Source organism: Muscardinus avellanarius, assembly GCF_963383645.1.
Source record: "Muscardinus avellanarius genome assembly, chromosome: 10".
NCBI lineage: Eukaryota > Metazoa > Chordata > Mammalia > Rodentia > Gliridae > Muscardinus > Muscardinus avellanarius.
Window position 1 is genome coordinate 54,163,118 of NC_137796.1, and position 16,042 is coordinate 54,179,159.

Consider the following 16,042-nt stretch of genomic DNA (forward strand, 5'->3'; position numbering starts at 1 on the left):
TAGTGCTGCCCTAACGCAGGCTCTCTCCCCACCCTGAGCATTACTGGAAGCCGCTTCTCTCCCTCACTCTCGTCGCGTCACGTCAGTGCCCTCTCTGAGCACAGCTTCCCTCTGTCCTTTCTCCTCACAGGGCAAGGATATCCAGTCCACCAGCTGGGTAAGGGATTTCCCACCCCTTTCCCTCCCTCATCCCAGCACTCGGTGAGGGCTCCGTCACCACACCTGCGCTCTTGGCAGACCCCTTTCCTGTCTCTCAAACTCATCACTTTGACACTCGGTTTCGTCCCTGGTCTTTGGTGGAGGTGTCTAGAATGGGCCAGCACATGGTAGATACTCGGTGAATCTGATGGAGGGGTGGAGGGGGGGATGGAGGGATGGAGGGATGGATAGCTGGATGGGTGTGTGCGTAGGTGAAAGGTAGATGGGTGGATGGGTGGTTGAACTGATGGATAGAAGGAAAGATGCATAGGAGGAATAGAGGAAAGATGGATGGGGATAGATGTATAGATGGGACTGAAGGATGGATGGACTGGTGGATGCATGGTGTATCCTCTTCAAATCCATCCCTCTCAAATGTTTTCCAGCGAGTCTTAAACATTCCTCCTGCGCCCATAGCATCCTCCTAGCACCATTACAGCCCAGTGCTTGTAACTCAACCTGCTGTCCTTCGGTGCTCTTCTCATGGCTCCCTTTTCACATCTTCTTTCCACACTCATCCCACCCTCTCTTCACATGTGCTACACTCCTTTCTTTTCTTTTAGTCCTGGGGATTGAACCTAGGGCCATTCTACCTACACCCCCAGTTATATATATATATATAATTTACAGTACTAGGGATGGAACCCAGGGCCATTCTACCTACACCCCCAGTTCTAGTATACATATACATCTATATTTACAGTACTAGGGATGGAACCCAGGGCCATTCTACCTACACCCCCAGTTCTAGTATACATATACATCTATATTTACAGTACTAGGGATGGAACCCAGGGCCATTCTACCTACACCCCCAGTTCTAATATATATATATATATATATATATATATATATATATATATATATATATACACACACATATATATATATACACACACACACACATACACACACACACACACACACACAGTACTAGGGATGGAACCTAGGGCCATTCTACCTACATCCCCAGTTCTAGTATACATATATATCTATATTTACAGTACTAGGGATGGAACCCAGGGCCATTCTACCTACACCCCCAGTTCTAATACACACACACACACACACACACACACACACACACACAGTACTAGGGATGGAACCCAGGGCCATTCTACCTCCGAGCTCCACCCCCAGCCCTATTTTTTAGTCTTTATTTTGAAACAGGGTCTCACTGAGTTGCAGAGGGCCTCACTAAGGAGCTGAGGCTGTCCTCGAACCGCCATCCTCCTGTCTCAGCCTCCCGAATGCTGGGATTCCAAGTGTGCGCCACCACGCCTGGCTTGGAAAAAACTTTCAATCCACCACTATCCCACTCTCCACAACTCTACTTGCACACTCATCGCTCACCTTCACCAATCCTAGTCTGTCTGCACACTCAGACACCCCCTAAAATCCTCGCACCCAACAATCCTCCTGTACTCCACATTCCATCCTGAGCCTGCCCTCTCTGCAGACCTTTTCCATACTCCTCGCCTGCCCTTCTCACATCTTTTACATGTTCACTGCACACTCCTCTCACACCAAAGTTATATTCTTGCGTGTGTGTGTGTGTGTGTGTGTGTGTGTGTGTGTGTGTGGTACTGGGGATTGAACCCAGTGGTCTTCTACCTCCATGCTGCATCCCAGCCCTATTTTTTTTTTTAATTTTTTATTGGAAACAAGGTTTCGCTAGGTTGCTGAGAGTTTTGCTGTGTTCCTCAAACTGTCCTCGAACCTGTGATCTTCCTGCCTTAGCATCTCAGGGACTAGGATCACAGCTGTGCACCATCATGGCTGGCTTGAGGTTATATTCTTAAAAACCATTGTTCATATCTGGGCATGATGGCGCTCGCCTGTGATCCCAGTACTTGGGAGACAAGACAGGAGGATCAAAGATTTGAGGCCAGACTCAGCAACTTAGCAGGGCCGTCCACAACCTAGTGAATCCCTATTTAAAAATAAAAAGGGCTGGGGGGTGTAGCTCAGAGGTAGAGTACTGGGTTCAGTTCCCTGTACTCCTTCCCCCCAGATCACTGCTCGCTCCTTGTATCTAAGACTCCGTGGAGACTCCTTGTGCCTCACATACGCAGACTCCTCCAAGAGCCATCCTACCCTGTGGACACTCACCAGGCCTCTTTGCACATTTACTTCTCTCTCATTTCTCATTTTACTTATTTATGTGTTTATGTGTGTGTGTTTCTGTGTGGTGCTGGGGACTGAACCAGAGGCATTCTACCTTTGAGCTACACTCCCAGCCCAATTTTTTCTCTTATTTGGAAACAGGATCTCACTAGGTTGATGAGAGTCTCACTACTTGCTAAGGCTGTCCTCAAACCTTTGATCCTCTTGTCTCAACCTCCCAACTTCTGGGATTACAGGCGTGCACCACCACGCCCGGCTCTTTCCTCTCTTTAAGAAAGCGAACATTAACATTTCTCAAAGACAGTCCTCAGTCCTTTGTCCACCAGCCACACACTCCTTGTACATCTACTACACAAGCCTCACACGCGGCTCCATATTGCATGGATTCCCTCCCCTGCTCACCTGCCTTTCCACACTCAGTCCACCACCCTTGCACAATCATCACGTATCACACACACAGCTCTAGGCTACTTCAGATTCACTCACACTGGCCAGGGTCCACCCATCCCTCCTTGTGCGCCGATAGCCCATTCCAGACACCTCTGCCTTTCCTGCCACTGTCTGCATGCTAAGCACGAGCTCCTCGGGTGCCCGTCCTGCTCTTAACTTGTCCACCCCCTCTCACTCCTTCTAACAGACACTTCCAGCCCATCCATTGCACGCCCGACCCAGTTTCCTGGGATCTGTGAACGCATCCATTACGCACCATATCAAATACATTCACATCTTTTCCCATGCCCCCCGCTTTCCTCCCACATCACCCCCTTGGGTCCCAGGGAGCTGGATCCAGGGCCTCAGCCATGACCTGTCCCCCGTCCCCCCGACAGTGAGTGAGCCCCCAGCTCCTGCTTTCTCATGGCCCTGGTGGTATGTACTGTTGGGAGCAGCTGTGGCCACTGCCTGTGTCCTCATCTTGGCCCTATTCCTTATCCACCGCCGGAAGAAGGAGACCCGCTATGGGTAAGTTAGAGCAACATGTGGAGGGTTATGTATAGACTGGGATGGAGAGGCTGGAGGCAGGGAGACCAGTGAGGAGGCTGGTGCAGAAAGAGAGAAGACCAAGAATCAACGAGGGAAAGGAGGCCTGGGAGACACGCTTAGCAAACAAGCAGGGCTTGGGTCTGGGGTGGTGCTTGCTTTCACCGCTGGTGAAGAGAGAGGGTCCCACAAGGTTCTGCCTTGCCCTCACCTCTCCCCATTTCCCCAGAGAGGTTTTCGAGCCAACCGTGGAAAGAGGTGAACTGGTAGTCAGGTACCGCGTCCGCAAGTCCTACAGTCGCCGGACCACGGAAGCCACCTGTAAGTACATTCTGTGCCTCCCCGCACTGGTCTGGGGTTAAAAAGTATAGAGAATTGGGCCTTCTGGTCTGTGGTAAATGCAGGAGATGAAAGTTTCTTTCTTTTTTTTTTTTTTTTTTTTTTTTTTTTTTTTTTTTGCGGGTCTGGGGATGGAACCCAGGGGCATCTGACCTCCGAGCCACATCCTCTGTCCTATTTTTTTATTCTTTATTTTGAAACAGGGTCTCACTAAGTTGCAGAAGGCCTCACTAAGTAGCTGAGGCTGTCTGCGAACCACGATCCTCCAGTTTCAGCCTCCTAAGTTGTGGAAGGCCTCACTAAGTAGCTGAGGCTGTCTGCGAACCACGATTCTCCAGTTTCAGCCTCCCGAATGCTAGGATTACAAGCGTGCGCCACCACACCCAGCTAGGAGATGAAAGTTTCTGAAGGCCTTGAAATACTAGAATGTTAGTTCCGTAGACCCTAGAAATAATGGAATTGCAGAGCCATAGAGACCATGAGGGCAATAGAATCTTAGACACCGTCCATCTTAGGAACACCAAACTCAGCCTCAGAGGATCTTGGAACAATGTAAGGATGAGGATGAGGATGGGGAGGATGATGTCGAGATGAGATTTTGAAGATATATGATGATGATGTTGATGGCTGTATGACAGCTAACACTTGACAAACGCCATTCTAAGCATTCTACCCAAATCACCTCATTTGATCCTTACAACAACCCAAGGACATGGGTGCTTATTCTTACCCCTGCTTCACAGATGAGAAAGCTGTGGCAAAGAGTGGTAAAGTAATTTGCACAAGGCCACGCAGCTTGTAAATTGAATAGCTGGGATTTAAGCCCAGGCAGTTTTGCTCTGAAGTCTATACTCATAAGGGATACATTCTATCACCTCTTAAAATTGTAGAATGATAGAAGCCAGTCGTGGTAGCACAGGCTTGTAATCCAGCATTCAGGAGGCTGAGACAAGAGGATTGCAGTTCACAGACAGCCTCAGCTACTTAGTGAGGCCCTTTGGGACTCAGTGAGACCCTGTTTCAAAATAAAGACTAAAAAATAGGGCTGGGAGTGTAGCTCGGAAGTAGAATGCCCCTGGGTTCTATCCCCAGTACAAAAAAAAAAAAAAATTACTGAATGTTAGAAATGTTAGACTCAATCTTGGCCTGAAAAATGATATGCTCAGCAATAAAGTCTTTTTTTTTTTTTTTTTGCAGTACTGGGGATGAAACCCAGGGGCATTCTACCTCCGAGCTATACCCCCTGCCCTACTTTTTATTCTTTATTTTGAAACTGGGTCTCACTGAGTTGCAGAGGGCCTCACTAAGTAGCTGAGGCTGTCCGTGAACCGCGATCCTCCAGGTCTCAGCCTCCCGAATGCTGGGATTACAAGTGTGCACCACCACGCCTGGTTTACTAAAGACTTATAATTGTGAAAATTAGAGAATCTTAGAGCTGAAGACTGTGGAGTCATGAAGGGTCCCAGCCAAGGAGAGGCCTTGGCTGAGAGAACCACCAGTCAAATCTCCTTATCTTTCCCGCTGGGGAAACTGAAATCCAGAAATACAAGGGACAAAGCCAGGTTTTGTTCTAGCGCACAGCAAGAAGGCTGCCAGAGTCCCATGGGGATGTTTGGAGAGGGCTGGAAAAGATATTTATTTCAGAGGAGAAGGAAGAAGAGGCAAGGAGTTCGCAGTAATGTAATGAAACAGTTGATAACAGCAGTTTCCTAAGTGTGAATCCAGTTGCCTGGGGCCCCTGAGACCTTATCCAGGGGCCCATGGGGTTGAAACTATTTTCATATTATTATGAAGATGTTATTTTGATTTCTTCACTCTGGTTCTCCTATGAGCATCCAAGTGAATTTTCCTGATGCTTCCTGGCCTGTGATGATGTCATCACTACTGGTGGCTGATGGAACATGTGCTTTTATGTTCTCATGTATTAAAAATTTAGCAATTTTTCAAGACGTGATGACGCATGCCTGTAATCCCAGTACTTGGGAGGCTGAGACAGGAGGATCGATCATAGGTTCAAGGCCAACCTCAGCAACGTAGAGAGAGACTTTGTTTTTTTCTTTTTTTGTTTTTTTTCATTTTGTGGTACTGGGTTTAACGTAGGGACACTTTACCTATGATCTACACTCCCAGCCCTTTTTATTTTTTATGTTGAAATGGGGTCTTGCTAAGTTGTCTAGGCTGGCCTTGAACCTGCAACCCTGTTTCAGCCTCCTAAGTACTGGTATTACAGGTGTGTGCCAACACACCCAGCTGAGGCCCTGTGTTAAAATTTTTAAAACGGGTTGGGGATATAACTCAATGGTAGAATACCCCTTCAGTCTCCAGTACCCACTCATACATACAATCTATCAGTTTTACTTTTGAATACAGTAAATATTTACATCTCTATCTATATCTATCACCGGTAAAAACAAAAGCTATTTGTAGTCCTCAATAATGTACAACGTAATGAGGTCAAGATGGTGGTACAAACTAGGCACACGCTTGTAATCCCGGTACTTGGGAGGCTGAGACAGGAGGATTGAAAATTCAAGGCTAGCTTCAGTTACTTAGTGAGGCTCTCTGCAACTTAATGAGACCCTGTTTCAAAAGTAAAGAATAAAAAACAGAGCTGGAGCCAGGCATGGTGGTGCACGCTTGTAATCCGGGCGAAGCCAGCCTCACTGGCTTAAGAGACCCTGTTTCCAAATAAAATATAAAATAGGTCTGGGAGTATAGCCCGGAGGTAGAAGGGTTCCATCCCCAGTGACAGACAGACACACACACACACACACACACACACACACACAAACACACACCCCAGAGCTGGAGGTATAGCTTGGAGGTAGAATGCCCATGGATTCAATCCCCAGTACTGAAAAGGAAACAAAGAGGAAAGAAAGAAAGAAAGAAAGAAAGAAAGAAAGAAAGAAAGAAAGAAAGAAAGAAAGAAAGAGAGAGATGGGTGGTACAGTCCTGTAATCCCAGCAGCTCCTGAGGTCAGGTAGAGAATCACAGGTTCCAGGCCAGCCTTGACAATTCGGTCAAACCTTGTATCAAAAATACAAATAAAAGCTGGGCGTGGTGGTGCATGCTTGTAATCCCACCATTTAGGAGGCTGAGACCGGAGGATTGGGGTTCGTGGAGAGCCTCAGCTACTTAGTGAGGCCCTCCACAATTTAGTGAGACTCTGTTTCAAAATAAAGAATTAAAAAAAAAACCCACACACACAGACAGGAAATATAGCTCGGAGGTCAAATGCCCTGGGTTCCATCTCCAGACCCACAATAAATAAATAAATAAATAAATAAATAAATAAATAAATAAAGCCAGGTATGGTGACACATACCTATAATTTCAGTACTTGGGAGGCTGAGACAGGAGGATCATAGGTTCAAAGCTAGCCTCAGCAATTTAGCAAGGCCCTCAGCAACTTAATGAGACACTGTTTAAAAAAAAAATGAAAAAGGAAAGAAAGATAGGGCTGGAGGTGTAGCTCTGAGATAAAATACTACTGGGTTCAATTACCAGTACTACAATAATAAATAAATAAATAAATAAATAAATAAATAAATAAATAAATATTAAAATGGGTTGGGCTGGGTGTGGTGACACGTACCTGTAATCTGAGTACTTGGAAGACCGCAAGCTCATGGTCAGCCTCAGCAATTTAGCGAGGCCCTCAGCAACTTAGTGAGACCCTGTTTCCAAATAAAAAATAAAATACCTCTGAGAGTATAGCTCAAAGGTAGAATACCCCTGGGTTTGCCAGGCATGGTGGTGTACTCCTGGAATCCCAGCACTTCGGAGGCTGAGACAGGAGGGCCACAAGTTCATGAATAACATCAGCAAAGCCGGGCATGGTGTCTCACGCTTGTAATCCCAGCATTTAGGGGACTGAGACAGGAGGATTGCGCAGGTTTGAAGCCAGCCTCAGCTACTTAGTGAGGCACTTTACAACTCAGAGAGACACTGTTTTAAAATAAAGAATAAAAAAATAGGGTTGAGGGTGTCACTAGGAGGTAGAATGCCCCTGGGTTCCATCCCCAGTACTGAAAAAAAAAAAAAAAACAACAGCATCAACAAGTTGTGAGACTCTCATCAACCTAGTGAGACCCTATTTCAAAACAAAAATTAAAAAAAAAAAATAGGAGGCGGACATGGTAGCACATGCTTGTAATCCTAGCATTCGGAAGGCTGAGACCAGAGGATCGCGATAAACGGACAGCCTCAGCTACTTAGCAAGGCCCTTTAGAACTCAGTGAGACCTTGTTTCAAAAAAACTAGGGCTGAAGGTGTAACTCAGAGGTAGAATGCCCCTGAGTTCCATCATCAATATAGCCAAAAAAATAAAATAATAGAGCTAGGGTAAGCTTGGAGCCTCTGGGTTCAATTCCCTATAACACACACACACACACACACACACACACACACACACACACACACACACAGTGGAGGGGTGGTTGGGGGCACAGCTCAGTGGTAGAGTGCATCTGAGTTCAATCCTCAGTACCCCCATACACACACAAAAAGACCAATAAGGACATAGCACGCACTTGTAATCTCAGTACTTGGGAAGCTGAGACAGGAGGAACCTGCATTCACAGCCAGCCTCAGCTACTTAGTGAGGCCCTCTGCAACTTAGTAAGACTTTTTTCCTCCAGAATAAAGAATAAAAAATAAGGCTGGGGATGTATCTCAGAAGTAGAATTCCCCTGGGTTCATCCCTGGTACTGGGGGGTGGGGGAGCCAATAAACAGAAATGAAAATGAGTAACATACAACTATACATGACAAGTACATTACAGCCATCTCACAGATATAGCATTGCGTGAAAGATGCTATGTGCTTCCATTTCTGTAACATTCCCAGAGGAAACTAACAGAGAGCTCAGGAAAGCAGCTGCCCCTTGGAAGGCAGGTCCTGTACTGTTATCAGCCTGGGTGCCAAGTTTTACAGTTGTGCCTCACAGTAGATTTACGTTTTTGTTTTGTGGTTCTGGGAATGGAACCCAGGGACATTCTACTTCCGAGCTACACCCCTAGCCTTTTTTTGCATTTTTAATTTTAAGACAGTTCTCAGTAAGTTGCTGAGAGTCTGGTTACTTTGCTGAGACTGTCCTCAAACTTGTGATCCTCTCGTCTCAGCTTTCCAAGTACTAAGATTATAGGCATCATGCGAGGCTATCACAAGGGATTTTTGAAAATCCACAGAACTGCTCTCTTATAATTTGTGCAGATTATTCTTCAACGAGAAGAAATTTTTATTAATTTGATACCGGGGATTGAACCTGGGAGCATTCTACCTCCAAGCTCTCTCTCTCTTTTTTGTGTGTGTGGGTCTGGGGATCGAACCCAGGGGCATTCGACCTCCGAGCTATACCCCTTGCCTATATATATATATATATTTTTTTTTTTGGTGGTACTGGGGTTCCTGGAAGCCCTTCTACTTCCGGGCTACACTCCCAGACCTATTTTTACATTTTTATTTGGAAACAGGGTCTCCTAAGCCAGCGCGCGCGGCTGGCTTCGAACCTACATGATCCTCCTGTCTCTGCCTCCCAAGCGCGGGGATTACAAGCGTGCGCCACCACGCCTGGCAACCCCTTGCCCTATTTTTTATTCTTTATTTTGAAACAGGGTCTCACTAAGTTGTAGAGGGCCTCACTAAGTAGCTGAGGCTGTCTGCGAACCGTGATATTCCAGTCTCAGCCTCCCGAATGCTGGGATTACAAGCATGCGCCACCATGCCCAGCTTTCCAAGCTCTTTTTTTTATTTTAATTTTATTTTTTGGTGGTGCTGAGGATTGAACTTGGGGATATTTACTTCTGAGCTATATCCCCAGCCCTACTTTATTTTCTTATTTTGAAACAGGGTCTTACTAAATTACAGAGGGCCTCACTGCTTGCTGAGGCTGGCTGCGAACCTGAGATACTTCTGTCTCAGCCTCCTAAGTGCTAGGATTAAAAGTGTGTACCAGCCAGGGGTGTGGCACACGCTTGTAATCCCAGCATTTGGGAAGCTGAGACAGAAAGATCGAGTTTTGCAGACAGCCTCAGCTACTTAGTGAGGCTTTGCTGGGCATGATGGCACACGTTTGTTTTTGTTTTTGTTTCTTTTGCAGTACTGGGGATGGAACCCAGGGGCATTCTACCTCTGGGCTACACCCTCAACCCTATTTTTTATTCTTTTATTTTGAAACAAGGTCTCACTGAGTTGCTGAGGATCTTGCTAAATTGCTGGAACTGGCCTTAAAACTGTGATCCTCCTGTCTCAGCCTCTCAGGTACTAGGATTACAGTTGTATGCCCACTGCATCCCTCAAAAAAATATTTTAAAAATAATTTTTAACGCCAGGCGTGGTGGCGCACGCTTGTAATCCCCGCGCTTGGGAGGCAGAGACAGGAGGATCGCGCAGGTTCGGAGCCAGCCGCGCGCGCTGGCTTAGGAGACCCTGTTTCCAAATAAAAATGTAAAAATAGGTCTGGGAGTGTAGCCCGGAGGTAGAAGGGCTTCCAGGAACCCCAGTACCACCAAAAAAATAAAAAATAAAAAAAAATAATTTTTAATACCAAATTTTTAATACCAAATTTAATACCATTATTTTAATGTGTCATATAACTTTTAGTTTATATAATATCTGTTAGGCTACTTATTTATGTCTTTTATCTGGATTTATTTTTTATTTTTTATTTTTTTGGTGGTGGTACTGGGGTTCCTGGAAGCCCTTCTACCTCCAGGCTACACTCCCAGACCTATTTTTACATTTTTATTTGGAAACAGGGTCTCCTAAGCCAGCGCGCGCGACTGGCTTCGAACCTGCGCGATCCTCCTGTCTCTGCCTCCCAAGTGCGGGGATTACAAGCGTGCGCCACCAGGCCCAGCTAATGGATTTATTTATTTAATATACACATTTATGAGTGCAATGGGATAATTAGATGGATACATGTATGCAATGTGTAATGATCAAGTCAGGGTAATTAGCATTTTCATCTCAAATATTTGTCATTTCTTTGTGTTTGGATTTTTTTTTTTTTTTTTGGTGTTGGTTCAGGGGATGGAACCCAGGGACAGTCTACATCTAAGCTACACCACCAGCCTATTATTTATTTATTTATTTATTTATTTATTTATTTATTGCAGTACTGGGTATTGAACCAGAGGCATTTTACCTGTGAAATACACCCACAGCCCTACTTTTTATCCTTAATTTTGAAACAGGGTCTCACTAACTTGATGAGGGCCTAAATAGCTGAGGCTGGCCGAGAACCTGAGATCTTCCAGGGTGAGGAAGATCTCAGCCTGCCAAAGTACTGGGTTTACAAGCGTACCCCGCCATGCCTAGCTTTTATTTTTTTATTTTTAAACAGGGTCTCACTAAGATGTTGGACATCTTGCTGAGAGCTGAGGCTGGTCTCAAACCTTTGATCCTCCTGTCTTTTTTTTTTTGTGTGTGGGGGGGGGGGGTATAAGGGAATGGAATCCCAGCCATAAGTCTTTTTATTTTTAAACAGGGTCTCACTGAGTTGCAAAGGGCCTCACAAAGAAGCTGAGGCTGTCTGTGAATCACAATCCTCTGGTCTCCATCTCCCAAATGCTGGGATTACAAGCATGCGCCACCACACCTGGCTTGATCCTCCTGTCCTAAACTCCCAAGTAATCTATTTTTTATTTTTGAGACAGGATTTTTCTAAGTTTCCAAAGCTGGCCTTGATCTCATGATTATCTTACCTCCTGAGTAGCTAGGATTGTTGGCGTGCGCTACCTCACCAAGCTTGTATTGGGAATTTTCAAGCTTCTCTCTAAAGATTTTTAAGCACCAGTACAGCATGGTGCTAACCAGTCATGGTACACGCTGGAGAAAGATTGTGTCCAGGCTTTGAGCCTGTAGTTGCAGCTGTGGGGGAAATTTGGAGATGCAGAGGAGGAGCTATGATGGGGTGGTGGAGTGCTCAGGGGAATAGCTACTTTGAACCAAGGCAGAAGTAGTTTGGAGTTTCAGTGATGGGGATCCCCTGCTGGTGAATGCCAATGGAATGTTAATCCTGATCCATGTCTCCATTCACCCCCTCTGCAGTGAACAGCCTGGGCATCAGCGAAGAGCTGAAGGAGAAGCTGCGGGATGTTATGGTGGACCGGCATAAGGTGGCTTTGGGGAAAACCCTGGGAGAAGGTGAGTCCCCAGAGCATGCACACATCCTCCCGAGCCCTTAGGGCTTCCACTTCCCCGCCCTTGTCTGACTATAGGAAACACAGGCCCCCTGAGGTCAGTGTCTCCCTTCTATCCTCCACAGGAGAGTTTGGAGCCGTGATGGAAGGCCAGCTCAACCAGGATGACTCCATCCTCAAGGTGGCTGTGAAGACAATGAAGAGTGAGTCTGTGAACACATGGGGGATCCCCCACCCCTAATCCCAGGCCCCTTCCCTATACCCTGGGAAGGCAGGAGAACAGAAGTTAGTGGCAGATAGCTATAGCATAGAACCCTAGTGTTTCCAGGTGGAAAATGAGCCCATGCCAGGGAAATCAATAGAAGGAATTGAATGGAGGGGCATTATTGCCACCGTGGAGGAAGGACTAAAGGAAGAACTGGGGGCGGGGGGAGGGGAGTGAAGCAACTGGAGATAGTGGCAAGAGGTGACTACCTCCTTCCCTTGGCCTAAAAGATGGAGGGAGGAAGTGGTGTTACCAGAACCCAAGGCCAGGGATGCCTGGCAGAAGATGGGAACTTAGGGACAGCCTTGTAGGAACTAGAAACATAGGGGACCTGCAGGTACCACTCAGGCAATTCCAGAAGCAGGAAAAGGGTGAAATATTCTGGTTTTAGTAGTAGTGCATGCCTGAAATAGCAGTACTGGAAGGCTGAGACAGGAGGAGTGCATGTTTGAAGCCAGCCTCAGCAACTTATATCCTCAGCAACTTGGCAATACCGTTTCCAAATCAAAAAAAAAAAAAAAAAGAAAAGGCTGGGGTGTGGCTTGGCAGTAAAATGCCCCTGGGTTGGGTTCAATCCCCAGCACCACACACTTAAAAAAAGAGGCTAAGCCAGGTGTGGTGGCACATGCCTGTAATCCCAGTCCTTGCAAGGCTGAGACATGAGGATAACAGGTTCACCAGCCTCAGCATCTTAGTAAGACCCTGTTTCCAATAAAAAATAAAAAGGGATGGGGGTATAGCCCAGAAGTAGGATACCCCTGGATTCAATCCCCAGTACTTCAAAAATAAATAAGTAAAGCTAATAACAGAAGCACCTTAGAGGATTTAGTGAGTTAATATAATCAAACTGCTCAATGGGTACTTACTAATCATGCTTGATGAAAACGACCGTGGGTGATGATAAGAGGAGCGGGAAGGAGCCCCCCTTGTCCCTCCCTCCTCATTCACCTTCCCTTGTTCCCCAAGTTGCCATCTGCACGAGATCAGAACTGGAGGATTTCCTGAGTGAAGCCGTCTGCATGAAGGAATTCGACCACCCCAATGTCATGAGACTCATCGGTGAGGGAGGGGCATGTTCCCTTGAAGCTAGGTCAGAGGAAAGACCCCTCCCTCTGTCTCTGGGAAGACCAGACCCCCTTGCTCTCTGCTCCCCCCTCCTTCAGGATCAACAAGCTACCCCTCCTCTTTGCCCTCAGCTTGGAATGTAACCTCTGACCATTCCCAGAAATAGCCGAGGTCCCCAGGAGGGCTCCGGAAACATCCCTGGGAACTCTGCTAGAAAGGGCTTCTCTGACGCTCCATCCTGGTCACCCACCCCCCACACAATGTGGAGGCTGGGTCTGATGGGGTGGGAGAAGTCTAGCTGGGAGAGGACACAGCTTCGCTTTCTCCCCTGCCAGAGTGACAGGGCTGCCTTGGGGGGGCTTAGGGGTCTGTTTCCAGGGTTCCGAGCGAGAGGGCTTCCCAGCACCTGTGGTCATCTTACCTTTCATGAAACACGGAGATCTACACAGTTTCCTCCTCTATTCCCGGCTTGGGGACCAGCCAGTGGTGAGGAGCCTTTATTTTAATTTTATTTTATTTATTTATTTATTTATTTATTTATTTATTTATTTATTTATTTATTTATTTATTTTTGCGGTACTGGATATGGAACCCAGGGGCATTCGACCTCCCAGCTACACTCCCAGCCCTAGATTTTATTCTTTATTTTGAAACAGGGTCTCATTAAGTTGTGGAGGGCCTCACTAAGTAGCTGAGGCTGTCTGTGAACCACAATCCTCCGGTCTCAGCCTCCTGAATGCTGGGATTACAAGGGTGCTCCACCACGCCCGGCTTTGAGGAGCCTTTAATCATTCAGCTCACAAGTATTAGTTGAGCATCTACCAGATACCCAGCAGTACTCAGACCCTGGGAAGACCACAGTGGCCCCGATCTGGCTTCCAGTGGGGGAGATCCGGCAGTAAACAAGCTGACAAATATATAAGCGAGATAATTTAAGTGCAAGGAAGGAAACGCAGAAGGAAGAATGATAAAGAGACCAAGTAATTAATTTGGGTGGACAGGGAAGGCCGATTTCACTGAAAATGTGACCTTAGAGAGCAGCAGGCGCTAGGTGTGGTGGCGCATGCCTGTAATACCAGTACTTGGGAGGCTCAGATAGGAAGATTGCAGGTTTGAGGCCAGCATCCACTACTTGGCATGACCCTGTTTCCAAATACAAGTGTCTGGGGGTGTCGCTCAGTGGTAGAATAGGCCCTGGGTTCAGTCCTCAGTAGCACATAAAAGAAGAAAGGAGGGGGCCGGGAGGGGGCTGGTGGGATTTGGGACATCTGGACAGGAAGCGATCCTAACCCAGGGCACGGTGTAGGCAAAGGCTACATGTGGGAAAGGCCTGGCTTGTCTAGTATCCAGGAAGGCGGCCCCTGGCTACAGTGAGTGTCAAGGACAGGTCAGTCAGCAAGAAAGCAGGAGTAGACTACACAAGGCCTCAGAGGCTACAGAAAGAAATGGGATTTAATTCTCAAAGCTGCAGAAAACCACAGCAGGCAGAACTAGGCATGCACAGGAGCGGCGAGGGGGCTGGCCTCCAGGACGGCTAACTGGCCCCTCTGTGTGCGTCGCTCGCAGTTCCTGCCCACCCAAATGCTGGTTAAGTTCATGGCAGATATCGCCAGTGGCATGGAGTACCTGAGCACCAAGAGATTCATTCACCGGGACCTTGCTGCCAGGAACTGCATGTGAGTGCCAGCCCTTTGGGAAGCTCTCCTTTCTCAGCAGCATCCTCCCTCCCAGGATGAAGGGAGGGCCGGACACTATGGGGAGGTTAGAACTAGGGGAAGGAGAGGTCAGCAAGGGGGTCTCAGAAGGCTTCCTGGAGAAGGGAACCCTGAACTGAGGGTCTTTTTTGTGTATGTATGTGTGGCACTGGGACTCGAACCTCTGAGGCATTCTCCCTCTGAGCTGCACCCTCAGCCCTTCTTATTTTTAGATAAAAAATAAATTTTTATTCTCTGTATATTGTTGCTGAGGCTGGCCTCAAAATCAGCATTCCTCCTGTTTCATCCTCCCAAGTTCTGGGATTACAGACGTGCCAGGGTGCTCAGCAGTATAACATGTTTGAGATTGGTTAATTTTTTTGTGTGTATGTGGTACTAGGGATTGAACCCCCAGGGGCATTCTACCTCTGGGCTATACCCCCAGCCCTATGTTATGTTTTATTCGGAAGCAAGGTCTCACTAAGTTGTGGAGGGCCTAAGTAGCTGAGGCTGACTTTGAACCTGTGATTATCCTGTCTCAGCCTTCCAAGTACTGGGATTACAAGCATGTGCCACCACGCCAGCCTTGGTTCATGGTTTTTTTTTTTTTTTTTTTTTTTTAATGTCCCAGTAGTTCACTCATTTTCTTTGCTTGTGTGGTATGCCATAGTTTAGATGTCCTGTTTCCTCCTTCCTTCCATTTTTTGTACTGGAAACTGAACCCAGGAGTGTTCTACATCCATGCTATACCCTCAGCTCCTTTTATTTTCTTTTTCTATTTTGAAAAGGGTTTCACTAAGTGCTATGGCCTCACTAAGTAGCTGAGGCTGGCCTCAAACTTGAGACTTTCCTGTCTCAGCCTCCCAAGTACCATGTTACAGGTGTGCCTCACCATGCCCAGCTCAGTCCATTCAATTTTCATGAACATACCCCTAGATGTAGCACCCAGATTAAGAAATTGAACAAGAGCCAGCCAGGTGTGGTGGCGCATGCTTACACCTGTAATCCCAGTACTTGGGAGACTGAGACAGGAGGATTGCAGGTGCAAGGGCAGCATTTAGTGAGACTCAAAATAAAAAGTAAAATAGGGCTGGGGGTATAGCTTAGAGGTAGAATGTCCCTGAGTATTCAATGCTCAGTACCACCCATACACAAATAAATAAATAAATAAATAAATAAATAAATAAATAAATGGGGGAATTAAATCCAAGAAGCCTAGGAAGGACCTTA

The 16,042-nt window shown here is 46.7% G+C and overlaps 1 protein-coding gene across 3 annotated transcripts in view; it reads left to right on the forward strand.

The window, feature by feature from the left end:
- Positions 1–16,042, forward strand: part of AXL (AXL receptor tyrosine kinase) — a gene marked incomplete at both ends in the record, with an annotated part of 37,553 nt that overhangs the window by 17,059 nt on the left and 4,452 nt on the right. For 2 of the 3 annotated variants that reach the window (XM_080702625.1, XM_080702627.1), the window contains 8 exons: positions 131–157; positions 3,153–3,285; positions 3,533–3,624; positions 11,697–11,792; positions 11,914–11,991; positions 13,020–13,112; positions 13,483–13,604; positions 14,685–14,794. In XM_080702625.1, the coding sequence (XP_080558751.1) occupies positions 131–157; positions 3,153–3,285; positions 3,533–3,624; positions 11,697–11,792; positions 11,914–11,991; positions 13,020–13,112; positions 13,483–13,604; positions 14,685–14,794 (751 nt within the window). The remainder of the gene's footprint in view (positions 1–130; positions 158–3,152; positions 3,286–3,532; positions 3,625–11,696; positions 11,793–11,913; positions 11,992–13,019; positions 13,113–13,482; positions 13,605–14,684; positions 14,795–16,042) is intronic. The other variant, XM_080702626.1, reaches the window with a different exon arrangement.